General features: G+C 39.5%; 1 protein-coding gene across 4 annotated transcripts in view; it reads right to left on the bottom strand.

The window, feature by feature from the left end:
- Positions 1-25,056, bottom strand: part of LOC122561679 (cAMP-dependent protein kinase type II-beta regulatory subunit-like) — a 122,683-nt gene that overhangs the window by 22,668 nt on the left and 74,959 nt on the right. For 3 of the 4 annotated variants that reach the window (XM_043713670.1, XM_043713668.1, XM_043713669.1), the window contains exons 6-10: positions 22,037-22,143; positions 16,549-16,702; positions 12,356-12,457; positions 10,201-10,275; positions 1,243-1,308 (exon numbers count right to left, since the gene is read on the bottom strand). In XM_043713670.1, the coding sequence (XP_043569605.1) occupies positions 1,243-1,308; positions 10,201-10,275; positions 12,356-12,457; positions 16,549-16,702; positions 22,037-22,143 (504 nt within the window). Of the gene's footprint in view, positions 1-1,242; positions 1,309-8,658; positions 8,744-10,200; positions 10,276-12,355; positions 12,458-16,548; positions 16,703-22,036; positions 22,144-25,056 lie in introns of all 4 variants that reach the window. The other variant, XR_006315086.1, reaches the window with a different exon arrangement.

Genomic DNA, 25,056 nt, shown 5'->3' with positions numbered 1-25,056 from the left:
ATTTAAATGATTTGGATGAGAATATAGAAGACATGGTTAGTAAGTTTGCAGATGACACCAAAAATGGTGGTACAGTACAGAGTGAAGAAGACTTTCTAAAAGTACAAAGGGATCTTGATCAAATAGGTTAATGGGCTGAAAGATGACAGATGGAGTTCCGAGATGAAAAATTCGAGATAATGCATTTTGGTATAATAAACAAGGGTAGAGCTTATAAAATTCATGTTAGGGCCTTACATAGTGATTCCTGATGAAGAGCTCCGGCCCAAAACGTCGATTCTCCTGCACGTCGGATGCTGCCTGACCTGCTGTGCTTTTCCAGCAACACACTCTCGATTTAGATAGTGTTGTAGAACAAAGGGACTTGGGGTGCAGGCATATAATTCTTTGAAATTTGCATCAAATATAGAGAGGGTGGTTAAAAAGGCATTTGACATATTTGCTTTCATTGCTCAGTACTTTTAGCATAGTACTTCAGAAGTCATGTTGAGGTGGGTCATGAGATTGGTGAGGCCTCTTCTGGAATGATGTGCCAAGTTCTGGTGGCCCTGTTATCGGACGGATATTATTAAGCTGGAGATTTACCAGGATGTTGCTGGCTATGGAAGGTTTGAGTTACAAAGAAAGGCTTGATAGACTGGAACCTTTTTTCACTGGAGTGGAGGAGGTTGACAGGCAATCTGACAGAAGTTTATAAAATAATGAGAGGTATAGATAGAGTTAATAATAGTTGTCCTTTACCTTGGAAAAAGAATTTCAAGAATATGGGGCACATTTTTAACACAGGGTGATTCGCGTGTCCAATGAACTTTGAGGAAGTGTTGCATGCAGGTACAATTACAATATTTAAAAGACATTTGGGTAGAAACATGAATAGAAATGCTCTGGAGGGATATGGGCCAGGAGCAGACAGGTGGGACTAGTTTAGTCTGGGACTGGTTGGTCCAAATGGTCTGTTTATATGCTGTACAATCATTAATCTGTGAAAAGAAATTTTGTGTGATGAAGCAGGCTTTCCTCTGAGTTAAAGAGCAGCCTGAAGGAAAGGGAGGTAAATGGAAGAAACCCAGACTATACCTACATTCATGTACAAGCATTGACCAACTTACAATCAAATAGAATGTACCAACTGAATATGGGGAAGTGAACAAACAACATTGCAGATTTGGAGTATAAAAATATACTGTGCAATTAGTACTTTAATTTATCTTTCTAAAAAACAAACTGAAGAATTGTGTTTACCTTGTGTTTCATAGTTATCCGAACTTCTCCAGATTCTACAATATAAAAACAATCAGCTTTGTCTCCCTGAAGGATGAGAAAAAGTCAAACTTATGAATAGTGAAACAATAGTTTAAGAGTTGAAAATTAGAGGATTAAAATTATTACAGCACAGGAGGCCATTCAGCTCAATCAGTTTTGCACATTGTCTTCTCAAGTGCCTATGCAATTTCCTTTTGTAACCTAATGACCTCCACTTACAACAAAATGTTCCAAGTTATTACCAATGCATAAAGTAGTCTAACATGCACTCTGTATTTCCGATACAAAACTTTAAATCAGTGTTCCGAGTCTGTGTGCCATCAGCTACTGGGAACAGCTTTTGCCTAACTTATCTAAATCTACCAATCTTGCACATCTCAAATCAGAACTCCCCTCAAAACTACTTTGTTTCAAGGAAAACAAACTCAGTTCCCACTGTCTATCCTTGTAGCTAATTTTAAAAAAGATTCGCAGGATGTTGGCGTCTTGGGCGAGACGTTTATTGCCTATTCCTAATGCTCAGAGACTGTTAACAGTCAACCAAATCGCTCTGGGTCCTGAGTCATATGTAAACTAGACCAAGTAAGGATGACAGTTACCTTTCCTAAAGTTCGTTAGTGAACTGATGGCTTTTTCGAACAAATGACAATAGTGCAATTGTCATCATTAGATTCTTAATTCCAGAAACTCACTCATCCTGAGATATATTTTGGTAAATTATATGGCACAAGTAACTTTGAACATGAGTAGCGTCAGTGGAAGGTAATGAAGTTTGCAATATATGCAAAAAAGATTTGGCTTTTTCCATTGGATGGACGTAAGGAAGTATCACAGTTCGCTCATAATAAACACAGCAAAATTACTGAAAAGGACAGCTACCCACTGTTCTAACATTCTGGTAGATCTACGTGATTAGATCTTGAATGGATGCTTCAATTTTTAATTTCTTAGTATGGTCCAGTCATGTTAAACTAGGATACTTTTTTTGTTTGTGGGAGGGAGGTTGGTGAAGAAAAGCATGTGTGAAAAGGAGGGGAATGAGCGAAAGCAGCAATTTACAGGACGTACAGAGTCATAGAGGTATACAGTACAGCAATAGACCCTTTGATCCAATTTGTCCATGCTAACCAGATATTCTAACCTAATCTAGTCCCATCTGACAGCATTTTGTCCATATCTCGCTATTCATATCCCCATCCAGATGTCTTTTAAATACTGTAATTGAACCAGCATCCATCACTTCCTTTGGTAGCTCATTGCATACACACTACCCTTTGCATGAAAAAGTTGCCCTTTAGGTCCCTCTTAAATTTTTCCCCTCTCATCCTAAACCTATGCCCTCTAGTTTTGGACTCCCCACCACATGGAAAATGCCTTGTCTATTTACCCTATCTATGCCCCTCATGATTTTATAATCTCTATAAAGGTCACTCAGCAGCCTCCAATGCTCCAGGGAAAACAACCCCAGTCTATTCAGCCTCACCCAATCGCTCAAACCCTCCAAACCTTTTCTGAGCCCTTTCAAGTTTTACAATGTCCTGTCAAAAGGAGGGAGACGAGAATTGCACGCTTATTCCAAAAGCCTAACCAACGTCCTGTTCAGTTGCAATATGGCCTCCCAACTCTGATACTCAATGCTCTGACTAATAAAGTAAAGCATACCAAATGCCTCGTTCACTATTCTATCTACCAGGTTTCAAGGAACTATGAACCTGCACTCCAAGGTCTCTTGGTTCAGCAACACTCCCCAGGACCTTACCATTAAGTGTATAAGTCCTGCCCTGATTCGCCTTTCTAAATGCAGCACTTCACAGTGATCTAAATTAAACTCCATCTGTTACTCCTCAGCCCACTGGCCCATTGATCAAGATCCCGTTGTTCTTCACTGTCCACTATACCTCCAATTTTGGTGTCATCTGCAAACTGACTAACTGTACCTCTTGTGATCACATCCGAATCATTTATAGCAGTCATCCAATGGATCTCTAAGGGTTGACAAAGGAAGTGCCACGAACTGCTCTAAAAAATGCTGCAAAAAGGGAGATGGACAAGGCACTTGAATTTTCAATAACATAACTGGGCCACACAGAATTGAAGGAAACACAGCTATCATATCGACTACATTTTATGATGATGCATGTCTACCCACCAGAGATGGACAGCAAGTACCTAGTTGGTAGAAGCTGATGGTGATGACCAGCTCCTTTTAAACTAAATGTAATGAAATAGCAGGATGACTTTTCACCATCAATGACACCAACACCACAGCCAAACTGCACTCAATACTCCCAAAACAAGTGAATTATCTGCTAGTGGAATTACAATCCATGTAAATGTGAACTGGTCCCTCCGTAATGGGCATTGCTATTATCTATTATCTAGCACTTCTATTTCAGTGACTATTCGTTCATCAGGCAGGGCTCCACTAATTCATCATGCAAATAAAATGTTCTGCTATATCTATCCGTTGCCAACTTCATAGCTGCAATGTAAACAGTGCCCTATCATCCCTTACCAGATCTGTTGCACATCCAGACACAAGACTTTTATTCCCTCCACAGAGAAACACATGTGAAAATGGATTGAAACAATCTAGTTGCATGAGGCTATTTTTACATGACAATGAACAACTTTAACAGCAAACCAAGGAAGGAGGAGTATTAAACCTCACACTGACGTACATGAAAACTGATACAGTATCACAGAATGTCCTTTACCCTGCCAGTGGAAACTGCTGCGGTCATGATGGATATCTAACACAGAAGCTCTAAAGTTCAGCCTCCTGTTCATTGCTGTGCAACGTACTATATATTAGTAGCAGCACTGTACACATAGTCAAAAATCAATTAAAGTTCTAGGCAGTGGAGCATTTCTAACTCATTTCCTTCCTTTAAGACAATTCCTTAAATTCTGATCAAGTGTTTGGTTATCTAAGCCAATATTTCCTTATGTGAACATGTCAAATTTGGTATATAATACAACTGTGCTTGGGATGATTCATGACCTTAAAAAAGTGCTACACTAGAGGATCATAAGAAAAAGAACAAAAAATGAGTGCTTCTTTCAGCCCTCTGAGCCTGCTCCACCATTCACTATGATCATAGCTGATCCAACATTGCTCACATCCATTTTCCTGCCTTTTCCTTGATTCCCCTCGATGATCAGCCTTAAATATACATTAGGACTCTACTCATGTAGCTCTCTGTGGCAAGGAGTTACAAAGACTCATCTCCTCACCTCAGTCTTAAATTGGTGCCCCTTTCTTCTGAGACTGAGACCTTTGGGACTAGGCTCTCCCATAAAGGAAAATATCCTCTCAGCATTTACTGTGTTGAAGCCCTTAAGAATCCTTTATATCTCAATGAGAAATCACCTCTCATTCTTCGAAAGTCCAGTCAATAGACTCCCAATCTGCTTAATCTTTGTTCATAAGACAGTTCCTTTGGACTGGGGAGCATCCTCATGATCCTTCTCTGAATTTCTTCCACTGAAATTATATTTTGCCTTAAGGAACCAAAACTACTCATGTTACTCCAAGAATGGTCTCACCAGCACTTTGTACAATTGCAGTAAAACTTTGCCACTCTTATACTCCAACCCCTTTGAAATAAGAGCCAATATTCTATTGGCCTTCCCGATTACCTGCTGCACCCGTGTGCTGGCTTTCCATGTTTCATGTAAGATACCCCTTGTTTTGCAGCTTTTTGGGTTTTTTTTCTCTATTTAAATAATACTGTTCTTTTGCTCTCTTCTCTAAAAAAACTTCACATTTACCCACATCATAATCCATCTGCCCACTTACTTAACCTATCAATATTTCTCTGTAACCTTGATTTGGAGAAGCTGGTGTTGGACTGGTGTATACAAAGTTGAAAATCATCAGGTTCTAGTCCAACAGGTTTAATTGGAAGCACTAGCTTTCAGAGCACTGCTCCTTCATCAGGTGGTTGTGGAGTACACAACCGTAAGACACAGAATTTATAGCAAAAGTTTACAGTATGACGTAACTGAAATTGTATATTGAAAAATACCTTGATTGTTTGTTAAGTCTCTCATCTGTTGAATGACCATGATAGTTTCACTTCTTTCATATGTAAATCACAAAACCTTTTTTAAAAAGTTACACTCTCAGGTTTACTGTTACAGTGCTCCGAAAGTTTGTGCTTCCAATTAAACTTGTTGGACTATAACCTGGTGTTGTGTGATTTTTATCTCTGTAATCTGTTTGTATCCATCTCTCAGCCTGTCTTTTCACCTATTTTTGTGTCATCTGCAAATTTGGCTACAGTATATTTGCTTCCTTCCTCTAAGACATTAATATATTGTAAACAGTTGTGGCCCCAGCACTGATCCTGATGGAATCCCCCGGTCACAGATTACCAACCTGAAAAAGAACCTCTTAATCACACCGATTGTTTTATACCCATGAGACAATTCTCTATCCAGGCCAATGTACTACCTCCACTACAATGGGCTGTTATATTATGACTTACCTTTTGTGATTTCCCTTGTCAAATACCTTCTGAAAGACCTAACTCAACACATCTACTGGTTCACCTTCATCTACTCTGTTTGAGACCCCATAAAAAAATCTAATAAATTAATCAGACACGACTTCCCTTTCGTGAATCCATGTTGAATCTGTTGGATTAAATTATGTTTTTCTAAATGTTCTGCTATTACTTCCTTAATTGTTGAGTCCAATACTTTTTCAACAATAGATGTTTGGCTAATTGGTCTGTAGTTTCCCAATTTTTGCCTCTCTTCTTTTTGAATAGGGCTATTACAGTGGCGGTTTTCCAAACCTCTGGTACTTCAACAGAATCTCAAGGCATTATCTAAAATTACAACTGATGCATTCACTATCTCTGTAGCTACCTCTTTTAGAATCCTACGAAACAAGCCATTTGAATCAGGGGCTTACTTGCCTTTAGCCCCATTTGTTTATTTACACAAGTTGTTATTGCTGTCACTATATAGTTGTGTTAATAGGTTTAGAAAGTTTACTTGCCATGTCAAATTGAGAGAAACTTCAGGTAATTAGACACCAAGCCATCCTTGAAAAAATAATAATGCTGAGGATAGGTTGCATTAATCGAACTTGTGAATGGAAAATCTGGCTCCAACTTCACCGAATCTGATTAAGTCAGCTCGTTTAAATAAAGGAACCAAAAGAGTCACAACTTTTACAAAGCTGCTACTTTATTTTAAATAGTTTTGATGCGCTACATAAGATCAAGGAAGAATGAGAAGAACCAATTCCCATTGATAGTCAAACATTAGATGCTGCAAGAAAAGAAACACAAGTGGGCATTGATATATGGAAGGAGACAGTGGAGTGAATAAATGAAAACAAATGATTTACTGTACCACAGAGGGATCAGAGTCCAGTTTCCCCGTGGTCTGACAATGCTGTCCAACTTACGAAGACCCACCTTTTCATCTCGTGCACTGGGAACAACTCATCTTTCACTCTGTGGTCCTGAAAGATTAACATAATAGTGCTGCTGGGTTTAGATACCCATTCTCCTCCTGTGCAAGGAGGGAAGGTCATTACTGCTGTCCTCCATCAGTTGGGGCTTCCAACATTGTGAATCCTAAAGATAAGGGTCAAGAGAATTTGGAAGGAGCAATGCAGCTGGAAGGCAGAAATGAACATCGACCTGGTGTCAAAATTGTTCAGAAAACCAACAAAAATATTTGGGGTGGCACAGTGGCCCAGTGGTTAGCACTTCAGTCTCACAGGGCCAGGAACCCAGGTTCAATACCAGCCTTGGGTGACTGTGTTGAGTTTGCACTTTCTCCCAGTGTCTGCGTTCGTTTCCTTCAGGTGCTCCTGTTTCCTTCCACAGTCCAAAGATGCGCAGGTTAGCTGGATTGACCTGCTAAACATTGCCCTGTAGTGTCCAGAGATGTGCAGGTTATGTGGATTTTCCATGGTAAAAACTCCATATGGGTTTATGGAGATGGGGTGAATGGGTCTGAATAGAATACTCTTCAAAGGATCAGTGCAGACTTGTTGGGCCGAATGGCCTCTTTCTGTACAATAGGGATTCCATGATCCTATGAAAGTCAATTACATTGATTTTGATTGCATTCTGCCACTGTGGCAGTTTTCTTGCAAAATTTAATGGCCATTAACAGGAGATATTGCACTGGAGCAACAATAACCTTGAATCATGAAGGCCGAGCATGCTTGTCCCTATTCTCCAAACAAACTACAAACCCACAGAAGGCTATTTAACCAGGAGTATCAGACTCTGTTCCTATGCGTCTCTCTCCTCCACTATCCACCATGCGAATATGGTTCAGTCAAATGTTGTTTCCCTAAAGTTAGCCAATATGGGAGTCACTGTACCACTGCTTCTGACACCATTTACCGAATGGATAAGACTACCTCTAACCTATCCATTTACCAAGCCCTTTGAACTTCCATCTGAACCTTGAGGTTGCTGCTTGTAATTCAACCTTCTGCTCAAGTGCTCTACTGCCCACAGGAGGATAGAACACAATTAGCCAAAAAGAGAGAAGCAACACAGAACAAAATGACAAATGAAACAAGTCAGGGACAGAGGAAAGTACAGCAGAATTCAGGGGTGGCAAAGCGAGGGCCCAGTGCATTTACTTGTTACAATTGAATTGCAGTACAGTAATAGCTTTAATCATACAGACTGCAACATGAATAAACTAAATTTGCCTGAAATGGAGCCTGTATTGATTGGCTCATAGCTTTCATGAATAATTAATAGCTATAATAACACAAATTTATTGCTGTCATCATCGTATTTATATGAGAGAGATGTTGAATGATATAGCACAGAAGGCTGCCATTTGCCTCATCTTTTCAATGCTTAGGCTTTGGTAGAATTATCCAGTTAATCCCGCTCCCCTCCTCTTTCCCAGAGGCCTTTTTAATGCTTTCTCATTAAATATTTATCCAATTTTCTTTTTGAAACTTAGTAACTTGAAACTTTGCATTCCAGAACACAGCAATATGATTTTAAAAACAACTTCATGTCACTTTCAACAAATCACCTTGAATCCGCGCCCTTTAGTTCCTGTCCTTTCTGTCGCTGGACAGCTTTTCCTTATTTACCTTCATTATTGTGAATAACTGGATCGGACGCGTTTAGAACATGAGACAGGGAGAGTAGTCAATGCAGACCTGTTCTGCCATTTGGTGAGATCATGGCTGATCTCATCTCTGCTTCAACTCCACTTTCCTGCTTGTTCTCCATAACCAAACTATTACTAATTAAAAATGTCTATGCTTGATAAATCACTCCTCAGTGTCCTGGTGCTGAGGAGTGAATTCCACAGATTCAAACCTCTGGAGATAAGTAATTTCTGGTCATCTGTGTTTAGAAGCTGCTACTCCTTATCCTCGAATCTAACCTTCTCTGCTCCAGCTTGTCCGGTGCATCGAAATAACTGACATTTCTGATTCCTGGTACCATTCTTCAAAGAGAGTCACAGATATCTAAAGAACAGCAAAACACTCTTCAGTCCATTGAATATGCACCCATCAACAACAACCACTTAATATTCTAATCCCATTTTTCAACTCTTGGCCTGTAGCCTTGAAAGCCTTTGCATCCCAAGAGCTCTTCCAAATACTTCTTAAAATGTTGACAGTTTCTGCCTTGGTCACCAGTGAGTTCCAGACTCCTATCACCTTCAGTCAAGAAAAATTTCCTCACGAAACCTTCTGCCCTTTATGTTAAATCTACGTCTCCTGGTCATTAATCCCTCTGCCAAAGGGTAAACTTCTTTCAGTCTACCCCTCAACTTTTTACATCCCAATCAAGTTTTCCCTCAGTTTCTTCTACTCCAAGAAAATAACCCCAGTCTACCCAATTTGTCTTCACGGTTAAAACACTCCAACCCAGGCAACATCCTGGTACATATTCTGTGCACCTCTCCAGTGCAATCATATCCCTCTAATAATGGGGATTCTTGAACTGCATACAATACTCTCACGGTAGTCTAACCAACTTGGTATACAATTTGACCCTAAGTTCCCTGTTCTTAAACTCTTTGCCACAGTTAATGAAGGCAAGCATCCCATGTGACTTCTTAACCACTTTATCTACCTGTCCTGCTACCTTAATAGACTGGTGAACATGCCCAACAAGGTCCTTCTGATCCTTAGTACTTCCCAGAGTCCCACTTTTTATTCTTGCCCTGTTTTGTCCAACCTAAGTGTATCACCTCACACATACATGGGTTGCATTCCATTTGCGGCTGATCAGCTCATCTGTTCAGCTAGTCTGTATCCTCCTGTAATCGAAGTGTATCCTCAATGTTTACCTTGCCACCAATTTTGAACTATGAACTTACTGTTCAAACCCAGTAATAGGTTGAACTATGAACTTACTGATCAAGTCTAAATTCTTTATACATACCACAAACAGCAAGGGTCCCACTGATCCGTGGGGAACCCCATCCTTGCTAAGGCCTCAGCACACTTCCTAAAGCATGGTGACCAAAAATAATACAAAACTCCAGAGGTATAATTATCTTTCATAAAAACGTTTTCACAATGTCCTTTCTTCCCAACTCATTTCTTTATCACAAGGAAGAATCTCACTCCAACAAAATACTTTTCTCAATCTATCCTGCTAGTTATGATGACTGGGGACATTTACTCCCATGAAAACTGCATTTAGTTCACAGCGACTCCCTTATTTGTCTTACCAAAATGCTCATTTTACACTTGCAGTAAATTTAAGCTACCTTTTTTTTTTATAAGTAAGTAATAACATTGACTTTGGGTCAAAATGCTTCAACCATTCAAAACTGAAAACCATGAACCATTATTTACGCAAATATATTTTACCCAGTGAAACAGACATCAATGTTTTGAAATTTCTGCACTTTTCAACCCACAAGAATCAAATTCAATGCAACAGAAACAAAAGAAAGAAGATGATGCACCTGAGCAATTATTCGCTCTTCATCCTGGTACGTTTTGGTTCCAAAAACATCAACAACCTTCATTCGTTCCCCTAGCTTGGGATTTGAAACAATCAATTGGTTATTGGTTGCAAAGTTTCACACAAGTATGAACAAGTTTGAAATGTAGAATACTGCAGATGCTGGAAATCTGAAACAAAAAAAAGAGAAAAAAAGTGTTGGAACTACCAGGTTTTGGCAGCATCCGTGGACAGAAACAGAGTAAATACTTCAGGCCTGTGACTCTTTCTTGGTTCTGATGAAAGGTCGTAGACCTGAAATATTAACTCTACTTTTTTCTCTGCACAGGCTGCCAGAACATGCTGAGTATTTCCACTATTATCCATTTTTAGTCATGGATTAGTTTTGACCACAAGTCCATTTGCTCAATAGGTTTCTGAAAGAAATTTGCAGATAATAAATATTAATTCCATAAATCCATTCTCAGTATTTATATCAAGAAATGCATAATCTGAAACAAAGCTGAGTTCTGGGAAACTCAAATTTCTCAGCCATATCAATTTACATGAATTATATATATATTTTTAAAAAACACAATTTTAAGTTCAAAAGGACAAAATTTTAGTTTCAATACGTTATCCAAAAGACAATTGACTGATATAACTAAGCAAAGAACTACAGTACCGGAGATTTGAAACAAAAACAGATGTGCTGGAGAAACTCAGCAAATGTGCAACATCTGTGGAGAGAAGAACAAAGCGAGCACTCAAAGTCTGGTGAGCCTTCTTTAGAACTGAAAATAGCTGGAAAATGGTGGGAATTATGCTGATGATGGGGGCAGGGCTGGGAAGATATGTGGTTAAATGAATTGCGAGTCCATGGATGTCATGGAGTCATGGACATCAGTGGCCAGCATATCCCTAGAAAGGAAAACTTGAAGATTTATATTCAAGGTAACTGTAGGAGTCAACTGTGGCTAACAGGGCTGTCAGATGAAGGGCTTTTGCCCGAAACGTTGATTTTCCTGCTCCTCAGATGCTGCCTGACCTGCTGTGTTTTTCCAGCACCACTCTGATCTAAACTCTGGCTTCCAGCATCTGCAGTCCTCACTTTTGACTAACAGGGCTGTCAGTCATATCCAACCCATTTCCTGTACTTCACCCCTCACCCCTTCCCTTCCTTTTCCTCCCACAACAACAGGGTGCCCCTTATCCTTATTTTCCACTCCACGAACCTCTACATACAAAAGATCCTTTCCACCATCTCCAGACAGATATTCCCCTTCTCGCCCCTCCCTTGTCAGTCCCACTCTGCAGGGATTCTTCCCGCCAACACAGCCTTGCCAACTCCTCCCCCACTCCCAACAGCTCCTCATATCCCCTTGGCCTTCACAGAAGGTGCAACACTTGCCCGTTTACCTCGTCCTTACCATCCAAGGCCCCAGACAAACCTTCCAAGTTAAGTAGCAATTTACCTGCACTTCATGCAGTCTAACCTACTGGATTTGCTGCTTACAATGTACATTGCGAAGATGAAATGCAGAGTCGGTGATTGCATTGCCGAACAGTTCTGTTCTCTGTAAAAATAACTGAGTTTTCAGTTGCCTGCCACTTTAACTCACCACCATATTCCCATCCAACACTTGTCCTCAAGCTCAAAGCAAGACCAAGAAATACCACGTCATCTTCTGCCAAGATACCTGACAGCCCTCAGGAGTCAACACTGAGCTTGAAAGCTACCTCCATGTTTGCTACCCACCCCATATCCCAGGCCCTGTTCTATTCCCAGCACAGCCAACACATTTTCAACAACTCACACTTCCCATTATCAGCCAGAATTTACTTCTTTCCCAGCTTACTTACGATCTGTAATTCCTCAGTCTGCTTCCATTTATTCCTCTCTGTCCGAGTGCTGTCTCAATCTATACAACTCACTCCTTTGTCCTCTCCTGAATCACTCTCTCTCAGCCACAACCTCACCCCCATCATCAACATAAATACTATCCTCTCCCAACTGCTTTCACTTCTGATGGAAGGTCACCAGGCTCAAAATGTTAACTCTATTTTTCTCTCTTCAGATGCTGCCAGGCCCATTGAGCTTCTCTAGCACTTTCCGTTTTTGTCATAATTCATTGGTACATTTACCGAGACTGATTCAATGAAAAAAAAATACTTACTTCTAATGATTTTAGAAGTGGCAGTGACTTGACAAATTCTTCATACAATTTCCTCTTTCTGGCATTGTTTTTGACAATAATTCTACGAAAAGTTGTCCTGTCCTAGAAAAATTGTATCTCGTTAAAAATTTATGCAACCAACTGAAATAGCAGAATTATTTTCATTTTCATTAATGTGCAAACTCTTCTTTCTTGAATGTTCTAATCAAATTTAACCAACAAATACATAGGTAAGTACAATGCGCTAACAGAGTCAGAACTGCAAAAATTAAGTAAAATTCTTTTTCCCCTAATGATTTTGCGACCTTTCCTTGGTCTTCCCAAACAAGCTGCATTTTGAAAAGGCAAATTAGGGCAGGCCTCAATGGTAAGGTCCTGGGGAATATTTGAACAAAGAGACCTTGAAGTTGTCGCAAAGCTAGTCCTTTTTGTTTTTAAAAGCTGTTCCTTGGCTCAAGGAGTCTCTGTTCTTGATTATTTTCAGAGGGGCAATAAACCAGGCCGGACTCCCATCAGTCTGGTTTGGTACAAAGATGAAAAGGATTTTGAAAGACCTTTTGTTTAGATGTAAGCAGATGAGACTACAGGCCAAAGTTTCAGAAATGACCTGAGCTGAGCGGTTTTAGTTCAGTATTGAACAGTATTCAACAGGGAGCTTTGTGGAAAGTCTCTCTCTTTTCTGCCCTTCAATTTCAACCTGTAAGCATGTGTTCCATTTATACTGTGTTTTAAAGGGAGTTTGCTTATTGGGACTGTTGTGTGTATTCGGAACAGCATAATTAAGTCTCACTGGATAGGTTGAGTTCTGTGGGGCTTCCTTATTCTGTTCTTTCTGTTTCATTGCGTAATTCTGTGAGCAATTTTTTGTCTGTTTTAAAATCTAGTAGTCAACCTAGCTATCTTACTCCAGTAATTTTCAGTGTGCACTTACTGAAACAAATTGTAAAGTTAGGTCTAGGGCTGCCTGCTTAAGAACATTTTGAGTGGTCTGGCCTCGTCCATAACAGAGTGCAAGCTCATAGTTCCTTGAAAGCAGAGTCGCAGATAGATAGGATAATGAAGGCAGTGTATGGTATGCTTGCCTTTATTGGTTATTGAACGGAGTACAGGAGTTGGGAGGTTGCAGCTCTCCAATTTTGGAACACTGCACGCAATTCTGTCTCCCTGCTAGAAGAGAGTCGCAGATAGATAGGATAATGAAGGCAGTGTATGGTATGCTTGCCTTTATTGGTTATTGAACGGAGTACAGGAGTTGGGAAGTCATGCTGCAGCTCTCCAATTTTGGAACACTGCACGCAATTCTGTCTCCCTGCTAGAAGAAGGATGTTGTGAAACTTGAAAGGGTTCAAAAAAGATCTACAAGGATGTTGCCAGGGTTGGAGAATTTGAACTATAGGGAGAGGCTGAATAGACTGCAGTCTTTTTCCCTGGAGCGTCAGAGGCTGAGGGGTGACCTTATAGAGGTTTATAAAATCATGAGGGGTACGGATAGGGTAAATAGACAAAGTCTTTTCCCTGGGGTGAGGGCTGCCTGGGACAATTTCATCATCTAAAAGGCATCTGGATGGGTATATGAATAGTATGGGCTTAGAGGCATATGGGCCAAATGCTGACAAATGGGATGAGATTTATTTAGGATGTCTGGATGAATTGGACCAAAGGGTCTGTTTCTGTGCTGTACAACTCTATGACTCTATGTCAGCAACGCTAAACATGACATGGAGGTGCCGATGTTGAACTGGGGTGGGCAAAGTTAAAAATCACAACACCAAGTTATAGTCCAACAGGTTTATTTGGAAGTGCTAGCTTTCAGAGCGCTGCTCCTTCACCAGATAGCTGTGGAAGAGGATCATAAGACACCAAATTTATAGCAAAAGATTACAGTGTCAAGCAGCTGAAATGACATATTGAAAAAATTTAGATTGCTGTTAAGTCTTTCATCTTTTAGAATGGGTTGCAGGTTTCAGTTCCCTAATATGCAAATCTTAGAACTTCTTTGAAGTCACATACTCGACATAGGAATTTATAAAATATTATAAAAGTTACTTTGGAAATACAACCAGTCTGACTCAAGGTTGGGATATAGGCAGACTCTTACCCCACACCTTTAATGCATTGTCTGAGCAGAGATGTAACTTTTTAAAAAATAAAACCTGAAGTTATCTCAAGAATTTGTCTATAAATCTTATGTCTTATGATCCTCTTCCACAGCTACCTGATGAAGGAGCAGCCCTGCAAAAGCTAGTGTTTCCAAATAAACCTGTTGGACAATAACCTGGTGTTGTGTGATTTTTAGCAATGCTAAAGTTAGCCACAAGATGGTGCACATCAGTAGTCTACTCCGAAGCTTCCTCCAGGTGAAAAAAGTCCAAGGTTTTGATATTGAAAACAGGACCAAACACGTATCTCATTGCCATGGCACTAGTTTTCTCAAAATTCTAGCTTTCTACCACTGTAACTTGCCATCCTTGCATGACACAAAGGCAGCATTAGTCCAAGTGTATGTAACTATGGTCATTATCCTTTCTAGTCCCTAATTTCTCTGTTCTGTTTTCATTACTTGGCTACATCTTTTACTATCTTTCCTCAGATTCTCTCCAGTGGACAAGCTAAATTTATTTGAAGTCATTTAACAGTAATGTATCTTGAGTAATAGTTCTCAATCATTTTGTTTTCATATTTGACTTGCTAGCCACTTCCAAGTCATACACTATCTTGACTTGAACATGTTGTCATTCTGTCACTGGCATTAGCTAAAAGATCTGGTCCCCCTACCAAACATTGCTGAAGCATCAGGTTGAATACTTAAGTGGGTCCAGGAGAAGGTGTACCAAGGTGACTTACCACAGTTTCCTACAGTCAGGGGGTGGGTGGGTGTAGCAGAGCAAAAAAAAACCCAACATGCTACTACTACATCTGTACTGTCCCAACATACTAAGTTGCCATTAAACCAGAATTTTCAGTGTACAATATGTCAAAAATACAGAACAGTGTTGTACCATGCATTGAGCATTTTAGGACCAGTAGAGTAATCTGACAATATTAGAGCAGAATCTTTAAATATTTATTCGATTTTAATGTGCTGGTTTCAATTTAGTGAGTAAGCGTTTCCAGATAGATGACTGTTAAAAGATTTTCAGTTTTTCAACATGTCATGTATTAGTTTCTAATTTGAACGTCACTGACTGGATAACACAAAATGCATTTATAGGTAGTTCTAGGATAACGTGTGTTTCAGCAGCATGATTTGGCTGTAAGAATTAGCTGAAGAATTAGGGAATGGTATTTTCGCAAACGCTTACATCTTGGCAATAGCATGATTCCAGTGGGGTTTAATTTGCGCACTTGGTTCTGCGCACGTGCTAATGTCCATGCCATTCTGCGCATGCATTGGCGTCCACGTCATGGGCAGCACAGTGGTTCAGTCGTTAGCACTGCTGCCTCACATTGCCAGGGACCCGGGTTCGATTCCAGCCTTGGGCAACTCTGTGTGGAGTTTGTACATTCTCCCCGTGTCTGCATGGGATTCCTCCGGGTGCTACGATTTCATCTCAGTCCAAAGATGTGCAGGTCAGGTGAATTTGCCATGCTAAATTGCCTATAGTGTTAGGTACATTAGTCAAAGTGAAATGGGTCTGGGTGGGTTACTCTTTAGAGGGTTGGCGAGATTTGTTGGGCCAAATGGCCTGTTTCCACACTGTAGGGAATCTAACGTATCTAATTACGCACATGTGTGACGTCGGTGCCAGTCTTTGTGCTGTTCTGCACATGCACCGATGTCCACGCTGAAGTTTTTGCGTCATTCTGTGCATGCGCGATGTCAGCACCAGTCTTTGTGCCATTCTGCGCATGTGCTGATGCCAGCTGCTGACAGAGCAGTTTTCTGAGACAGATACTGTACAGAGAGTAGCTTTCTTACATTTTTAAATACACTGTGTTAAATCTACTTCTGTTTTGTCAATAAGTATAATTTCAACCTTCATTCAGGTTGTGCTATATTTTGTGTTAGACATTTGGTTTTGAGCAATCGTGAGTGATTTATTTGCTGGTCTGCGCCTAACGGTCACTTTTCCCATAGGCCCCATTACTTTTATTAAGCAATTTTCAATTAAGTGAAGTTTCACTGGAACGCAACTACGGCGTATAGGAGAATTACCTGTATTTATAAAATTCAAAAGTTGGAGAACACTTACCAGACCCCACAGTGCTCCATCAGAGGTAGCAACAATTGTAGCTGCTCTGGGAGTATTATACATCAATGCCAGCTCACCAAAGCTACCATGATTATCATAGGCACCCACACATCTTTGCGATCCATCCACATTGACAAATATATTGTATGTTCCCCTGTGAAATGTCAACATTGATCTGCATTAAAAGAAAAGCTTCCTCACATTTCAAAAGCAAATGAACCTGTTTTAAATCAGATATCTGCAACAAAGAATAGTTCAGTATTACAATTGGCCTTGCACTTCTGGCGAATGCATCCAATCAGCTGGCAGTTATGGCAGAACTCTTTTTGGCAAAAAACATTCCAAGCTCTTCCGAGGTTGTCTCAAAATGGCACTGCATGCACTATTTCTCAACTTGCAGCAGTAGCCCCCAGTTATCCTGGTGAAACAGCTGCCCTTCTAAAACTTCAGGCCCTCTGATTGGACAGGCAGTCTCAAAGCCCCAGCAGCCATGCTTAATTAGACAGCAGAGGCAGAGAAACCCCACAAGAGTTGCCTCCCATGGGATCTGGTGAATGCAAGTGCAGAGTCCAGACCAGGAAAGAGAAGCAAATTTAAAATAAAAATACCCATGTCATGTTTGACATGAATTATCGATTCAATGTCCATTAGATAATTACAGTGTCATTTAAGCAGTGTCATTGTTGTATAATGTTATGTTTCTCCGAAGGGTTACTACATAATGCACCCAGTCTGATAATGTCATCTAGTCCTGGGTAGGATTATGGGAGAACACCTTAAGTTCTCATTGAGTATAGACCTATATTACTAACATTATAAGGAGACCTGTGATGACGTTTAACAAAATAACGTAATTTGTGCATAATTGCTACCCTGCAATAAGCTACAATCTTGTTTAACATATTGGCTTCTTCTCGTTAACACTCAATAATGGCTGATCCGCTATGACTGATTAGACCCCTGAACCCAGTCAAGTGCAGAGAATTAATGGCAGCATTCTCCAACCCATAAATCTCAGAGTCACTGATCACAGATAAGACAAAGGAAAACAGACTACAAGAGTAGGCTTGCTGAGAATATACAAACTGATTGTAAAATCTTAAAAGGGGAGCACTTCTGGATACAAATAAGAAAAAAAACCTTAAAAGGGAGGGGTCTTATAATGCAGTCGTAGTATCCTTATCACTGGATGAGGAGGCCTGGACTCAAGTCTCACCTGCTGCAGAGGTGAGTAATAATATTTCTGAACAGGCTGATTAGAAAATATCTGAAGTCTTTAAAAAATCCCTTCCCTAACTCTCCCTCACCTTTGATGGTCTGCAATGGCCTGAATGGACTTTTCATGTAAATTCATCAGTTGAAAAACATAGACAATTTACTGATAGTGATGGACAGGTGAAAAGAAAATCGCATGTGATTTGATGATGGGAGAAAAGTCAGTTGTATATACGAGCAATTCTAGTTAAATTATAAAAACTAAAATCTTAAAGGCAGGGTTCTTGTGCTGCACTGTTAGTGTCCTGACCACTGAGCCAAAAGGCTTGGGTTCAAGTCCCACCTGAACCAGAAACATATCGTAATGCTTCTGAACAGGTTCATTAAAAAAATATAAAATCTTAAAGGTCCAGGCCGAAGGCTATGGAGGGGGTCAAACCAGCCTACTATCTGCCCCTGTTCTATGGCTGAGTTCATGCCTGCCTGTCCTTGGTGAGGGAGCACACCATGTCCACCAATACTCTCGATGCCTTTACAGACAGGGACTGTAGGGACTAGAGTACTTTCTCTCTCCTTCCATGTCCATTTTGATTTAGGACCTTCTTACCTCTCCTTCTCCATTAATGGTCTGCATTGCCCTTAATGTGCTGTGCTTGTAAATTTAATCAATTAGAAAATTAGCGATTTACTGGTGGTGATTAATGGATTAAAAAAGCATGGATGATGGGGGGGTGGGGGAGAGGAGAGGTGGAGAAAACAAACTCAGTTGTACGTAAGAGCACTTCTGGATATAGGAAAGAAAATTTCGAAAACAAAAGTTTTACTCTACTAATCCCCAGGGCCCAATTTCTACATCTCAGGAGTACTGAAAGAAATAGCCCTAGAATTATTGGATGCATTGTGGTCATCTTTCAAGATTGTCAACTCTGAACAATTTTTATAGATCAGAGTCTAGCAATGTCTCCCTACCAATTAATAAAAGGGGAGACAGAGTAAACAGGGAATTATGGTCTTGCCAGCCTGACATGTGCAGTCGGAAAAAAATACATGAGACCATTATAATCAAACTAATAGCTGAACACTTGGGAAAACAGTGACAGAATTGGACAGAATCCGCATGAATTTATCAGAGGAATCATGCTTGACAAAGCCACTGGAATTCTCTAACTAGTGAAGTTGGTCAAGGGAAACTAGAGAATGTGGATTATTTGGACATTCAAAAGGCCTTTGACAAGGTCTTATATAAGAGATTGACATGTACATTTAAAATACGTGGGATTTGACATGGATAGAGAACTGGTTGGTAGACAGGAAACAAAGGGTAGGAATAAATGGATCACTTTTGGAGAGGCAGTAAGTGATGAATGGAGTACTATAGCGATCAGTGCTTGGACCCCAACTACTTAAAATAAATGTTACATGATTTAGAAGAGGGAACTAAGTGCAATATCTCCAAGTGTGTAGACAACAGAGTTTGGTGGGAGGATGCAGGGATTGTTCAGTCAGATTTGGACAAGTTGAGTAAGTGGGAAAATGCATGGCAGATACAATAAATGTCGATAAGTGAGAGTTGTCCACTTTGATAACAAAACAGGAAAGCAGATTATAATCTGAATGGTGATACACTGGGAAAAGGAAAGGTGTAATGAGATCTGGGTGTCCTTATACACCAGTTGTAAGAGTAAGAATGTAGGTGCAGCAGGAGGTGAAGGCAGCAAATGGTATTTTGTTTTTCATAGCAAAAGGATTTGAAGCAGGAATGTCTTGCTGTAATTGTGCAGGACCTTGGTGAGACCACACATGGGGTACTGCATGCAGTTTTGGTTTTATCTGAAGAAGCACGTTCTAGCAATGGAGGAAGTATAACAACGCCGTAACAGACTGATTCCTGGTATGGTAGAACTGACATATGACAACAGGATGGATCAGTTTGTACTATTTTAAAAGTTTAGCAGAATGAAGGGGATCTCATAGAAACCTACAAAATTCTCACAGCATTTGACTGGGTAAATGCAGAAAAGTTGTTCCTGATGACTGAGGAGTCCAGAACCAAGGTCACAATTTAAGGACACAGGGTAGGCCATTTCGGTCTGAGATGAGGATGAATTTCTTTACTGACAGAGAGGTGAGCCTATGGAATTCTCTACTACAGTAAATGGTTGAAGCTAAGAAACAATAATGTAGGTGCAGCAGGAGGTGAAGGCAGCAAATGGTATTTTGTTTTTCATAGCAAAAGGATTTGAAGCAGGAATGTCTTGCTGTAATTGTGCAGGACCTTGGTGAGACCACACATGGGGTACTGCATGCAGTTTTGGTTTTATCTGAAGAAGCACGTTCTAGCAATGGAGGAAGTATAACAAAGCCGTACCAGACTGATTCCTGGCATGGTAGAACTGACATATGACGACAGGATGGATCAGTTTGTACTATTTTAAAAGTTTAGCAGAATGAAGGGGATCTCATAGAAACCTACAAAATTCTCACAGCATTTGACTGGGTAAATGCAGAAAAGTTGTTCCTGATGACTGAGGAGTCCAGAACCAAGGTCACAATTTAAGGACACAGGGTAGGCCATTTCGGTCTGAGATGAGGATGAATTTCTTTACTGACAGAGAGGTGAGCCTATGGAATTCTCTACTACAGTAAATGGTTGAAGCTAAGAGACAATGTTTTCAAGGGGGAGTTAGATATAGTTCCTTGGGCTAAAGGAATCAAAGGATATGGGAGAAAGTAGGAAGTAGGTACTGAGTTGGATGATCAGACATGATCATACTGAATGGTGGAGTAGGCTTGAAGGGCTGAATGGGCTACTCTTGCTCCTGTTTTCTATGTTTCTTTATTACCAATGACTAATCTGGTTTAGGATTACAAATTATACTCTAAATAATATGATACTTATTGTGATCTAACAGCCAATTGAATATTTCAGTTCTCAAATTTAAGATGCTGACAGATTTATAAGCCAATTTTAAGGAGGATTTATATAATGACAGATACCTGAAAGGAATTACAAATTAGCAGCATCAGAATTATGCCTAAGTTCATGTCCCAAATTTCACTCAACTGTAAGTCACTAGGAGCCTAAGGTTAGATTGCTCCCACAAAAAAAACATTAATGGTAAATATTATGTGCTCCAACCTAATATGAAATTTTGCAATGCATTTGGATCTTTTAATAACACATTCTGCTAAATTAAATGCTCGGTTAATGTTATATGTTGGGGTTAAGGGAATTAAAACATTTTGAGTCTCAAGAGCTATTTAGGTTAAGCTATTACATCCAGTTCATAAAGAGTCAATTCTCAGAGATACAAAACCCATGGATAATTGATCGAATATTTCCTGGATTCGGCCCAGGCAGGAAAGTGCACTTTACAAAGTTATGCCAACTTTGAGGAAGATACGGAATGCATTCCAAAGTAGGTTGCAGAGCAGTGTTTGAATTATGCACACTCAAAGCAGTCAGCAGGGGGCTTCACTAAACTAGACACAGATCACACAGGAATCGTGATTATCCGAAGGACACAGGCAGGGTGTACTTTGTTCGGATAATCGAATGCCGATAACAGTTTAACCAAACATCGGGACCTTGTGATCTTGTTTGGTTAATCCAAAATTTGGATAATTGAGGTTCCTCTGTACATAATTGAAATGTATGTCTTTACACTCTGGATAATCAATATCCAGAGGAGAGTCAGCCATAAAAAAGACACAGGCTGAAGAGTCCCAGTGAATATGTTTTATCTTTGTTCAAGGTAATTATAGCCTGGGTCAGTTAGTTTTAAAATCATACATCTAAATTATTCACAAATTTACATTTTTATACTTAAATGTTACAAGGAATGACAGGAACTAGACGCATCGCTAAGAAAAGTCTTTAAGGAAAAATAAATAATGAATAAATAAATTAAGGAAAAATCATCTCTTTATCTCAGAAAACATTTGCTTTGAGTCTTACGCCTTCTATCTTGCAGAAGTCTGTCCCAGTATAAAATAGATCATAGCATTCAGTGCACAAGATAATGGGTTACTCATGAGCCTCTGCAAGCTATTGTTTAATTAGCTATCGAGATGACAAAAAAGACCACTGGAATTTGTGACATGGATCCATGCTTATCAAATGATGTCTATATCCTGGTGAGAAAATATATCTTTCTGTCCAGTCAAATCCCACGTATTATATCCTCAGTGAAGAATGTTAAATGTTACACATTCTTCAATAACGTACATAAACTGCATTTGAAATGGCAAGTAGAATTTATAAAACTTTTACCTTTCGATAACATAGAAGTTATCACCATCATCCCCTTGATCAATAACATGTTCACCGACTTTGACATGCATTTCAAACATGGCATCCAACAGCTGAAACATTTGTTCCTGTAAAAGACAGAGATCACCATACACTGAAACCACTACCATAGCTTACATTTGCAAATAATTTATAAAATAAAGAAAAAAAAAAAATTTTACTTTGGCACACAGGCTGCGATCTATAGCAGGAGATCAACATGCTCAAAATTTGCGCACACACGCAGGATATAAAAATTGTAGATTTGTTCCAAAATAGCAACACTACAAATTGTCATTTACATCTCTGGGTTTGTGAAAAGATCAGAGTTCCTTATCCTGATTGCCATTGCCATCCACCAACTTTTACGCAAGCGTCCAGATATGAGCAGAATAACTCAGAGCCAAACATATGTTCAGACATGAATAAAGTGCAACGTACCTCCATGGAACCACACTCTCAAAGTGGTTAATACTTTTAGCAAAGCAGGGTGACAAACAATAAAAAGACAAAAAAAGTCCTCTGGTTCTGCAAGCAATGATTAATTTCTGCACACAAATTAATTTATTACAACAATTCATAGAGAAATGAGCTGTAGGTGGCGATGCCTGATGTAGTCCTGGTCTTGAAAAAAGGCTGACAACTTGACCTCCTCTCTTGTGTACTGGATGTTATTCTAACATCTAATAGGTCAACATTATATCCACTAAACTGAACAGGTTTGAATTGTGATCCATGAGAAAACAGATAATCTTTCCACTCTCTTGTCAAAAGGGCTACAAATGCTAGTCGCTAGGGAAATGTAAAACTAATGAAGTTGTATTTACGTAACATCTTTTACAGCCATAAAACATTTTTGATATTGAACCAATTTGACTGCATCCAATGCAAATGACCAGCACAAAAATGACTAATGATCTATTTGGTGATGCTGGTTGAAGAACATTGTCAGAACACAGGGATAACACTCCAACACATGCCCAAACTGTAGCTTTTGGTTTTCCCAAGCAAACAGATAAGTCAACATTTTATCATCCTCTCCAGAGAATGACATATCCAACAGTACACAATTTCCTCAGTAGTGCACTGAAATGTCAGCCTAGATTCTATGTTGAATTATTTGGAGTAGGCTCCCACACCTTCAGGACCAATCAAAGTGCTCAAATTGAGTCACAGTTGTGATCGAAAGAGCAATCTGAATTAAGGATGACAAATGAGTGCTTGTGAAAGCTATAATCCCAATATTCTTTAAAACCTTTGCATATTTCTTTGCCTCCACAGTGATCCAATCTTTGAACTTATTTTGTACTGTATAGCCTGGACTCATGTCAACAGTGAACTTGGGAGCAGGAGTTCAAATGGCCTTCAAACCTCCCCCTACATGACTGATCTGGTTGCAGTCTCAACTCTACTTTCTTGTTTGCCCTTCCCTGACTCCCTTGTTGATTCAATAAAATAAACTAATTTATCCTTGAACATGTTCAATGACACATCCTTCACTGCTTGTGGGGGAACAGAACTTCAAGAGAACAACTGATGGGGATGGAAAAAAAAGTCTCTTCATCTCTATCTTAGAAAGTGTATCTCTTAATTATCTTCTCCTTCACAAATGGCCACTCAATTAATGGCCACTCAGAATCTTTTATGTCTCATTAAGATCATTTTTCATTCAACAGATGGAGCCTTAATTTTTTCAGCTTTTCTCTTGTTCGAATTTCAGATTTTCACCATTTGCTGCATTTGGCTTTTGAACTGCCCATTTACTCTTAATCTGTGTGCGATCACTTTAACAATCCTCTTTTCATGGTACTCTACTGCCCCCTACACCAGGAGTTCTTATACTGTGCAACAGCATTTGAAGTGGCAGATACATTTTAAAACACAGGATACCCATCTTCAGGTCCTGCTTGATCTGTTTCCTATTACTTCTTAAAAAAAAACCTACTATCCTGAAATAATCAACTTAATGTGGATTCTCGAATGAGTTAATAAGAGATTCTATTGTTGCTTTACCTGTCAAGCTCTATGACTTATCAAAAGCAATGGTAACGGAGTCAAATTAATTCAGTTTGGATGAGGAAGTTTTTTTTTGACATGTTATTAAAAATATTATGGGGGTCCTTTGTTACCATTCTGCTTTACACACATACAATGAGCAATGTTAGTAGTTTAATAGCCAGAAAATGTTTTCACCTTTATTTCGCATTCTCATTTGTCAAAAGCTCTTGCATATCTCAGGAAGATGTATTTCACAATCGCATAATGAAAAATACACCCAAGTTTTCTTACCAGCTATCTCCAAAATATGCCAAGCCTGACAAACCAAATATAAATCAAACACGAGTTCAATATTGAACATTGCTTATAAAGAGTGATCGGAAAAGAGTTTTGTTTTGCAGTTTGATCAACTTCTCAATTTTATCATGTGTGGCAGGATGATGCCACCAAATGGCCATCAATTGGTCACATAGCTTCAAGTAGTCCATAGGAAAGTGAGTGACTTGACACTGCATCTATCACAGTTAAGTATTAACTAGGGTAGGCGGGAGAATGTTGAACATAGCACCCAATCATACACTGCCTACTTACACCGCTTTGGTGGGAGGAGAGAACGAGAGAGAGAGAGAGCGAGTGAGCGAGAACAAGAGACAAATAAAATAAACGAGAAGGCTGCAGGTAAGCTCCCAAGCAATGTTAACAGCCTGTCCAGTTTCCAGTCACCAGAAAAGAAAAATCAAATTTCCCCATTAAGTCTTCAACCGGAAACAGACTTATTCTCCAAATACCATGTTCGTCTATAACAAAGAAAGCAGTTGATCTAACAATAAAACTTTGGACCTCTTGTCAAATACCAAAGGTGGTGCTTTAACAAGTCCATGTTTGACATGATTCTATAGTTTTCTTATGACTTCACATTTATAAATATGACAGAAATTCATCAAGTACTTGCATATCCAGAGATCCTATCAATGTAACAATTAGCTACTAAAAAACAAAGTGGT

This window comes from Chiloscyllium plagiosum, chromosome 23 (genome assembly GCF_004010195.1).
Source record: "Chiloscyllium plagiosum isolate BGI_BamShark_2017 chromosome 23, ASM401019v2, whole genome shotgun sequence".
Classification (NCBI taxonomy): Eukaryota; Metazoa; Chordata; class Chondrichthyes; order Orectolobiformes; family Hemiscylliidae; genus Chiloscyllium; species Chiloscyllium plagiosum.
Note: the sequence above shows the minus strand (reverse complement) of the source record. Positions and strands in the feature narration are given on the sequence as shown.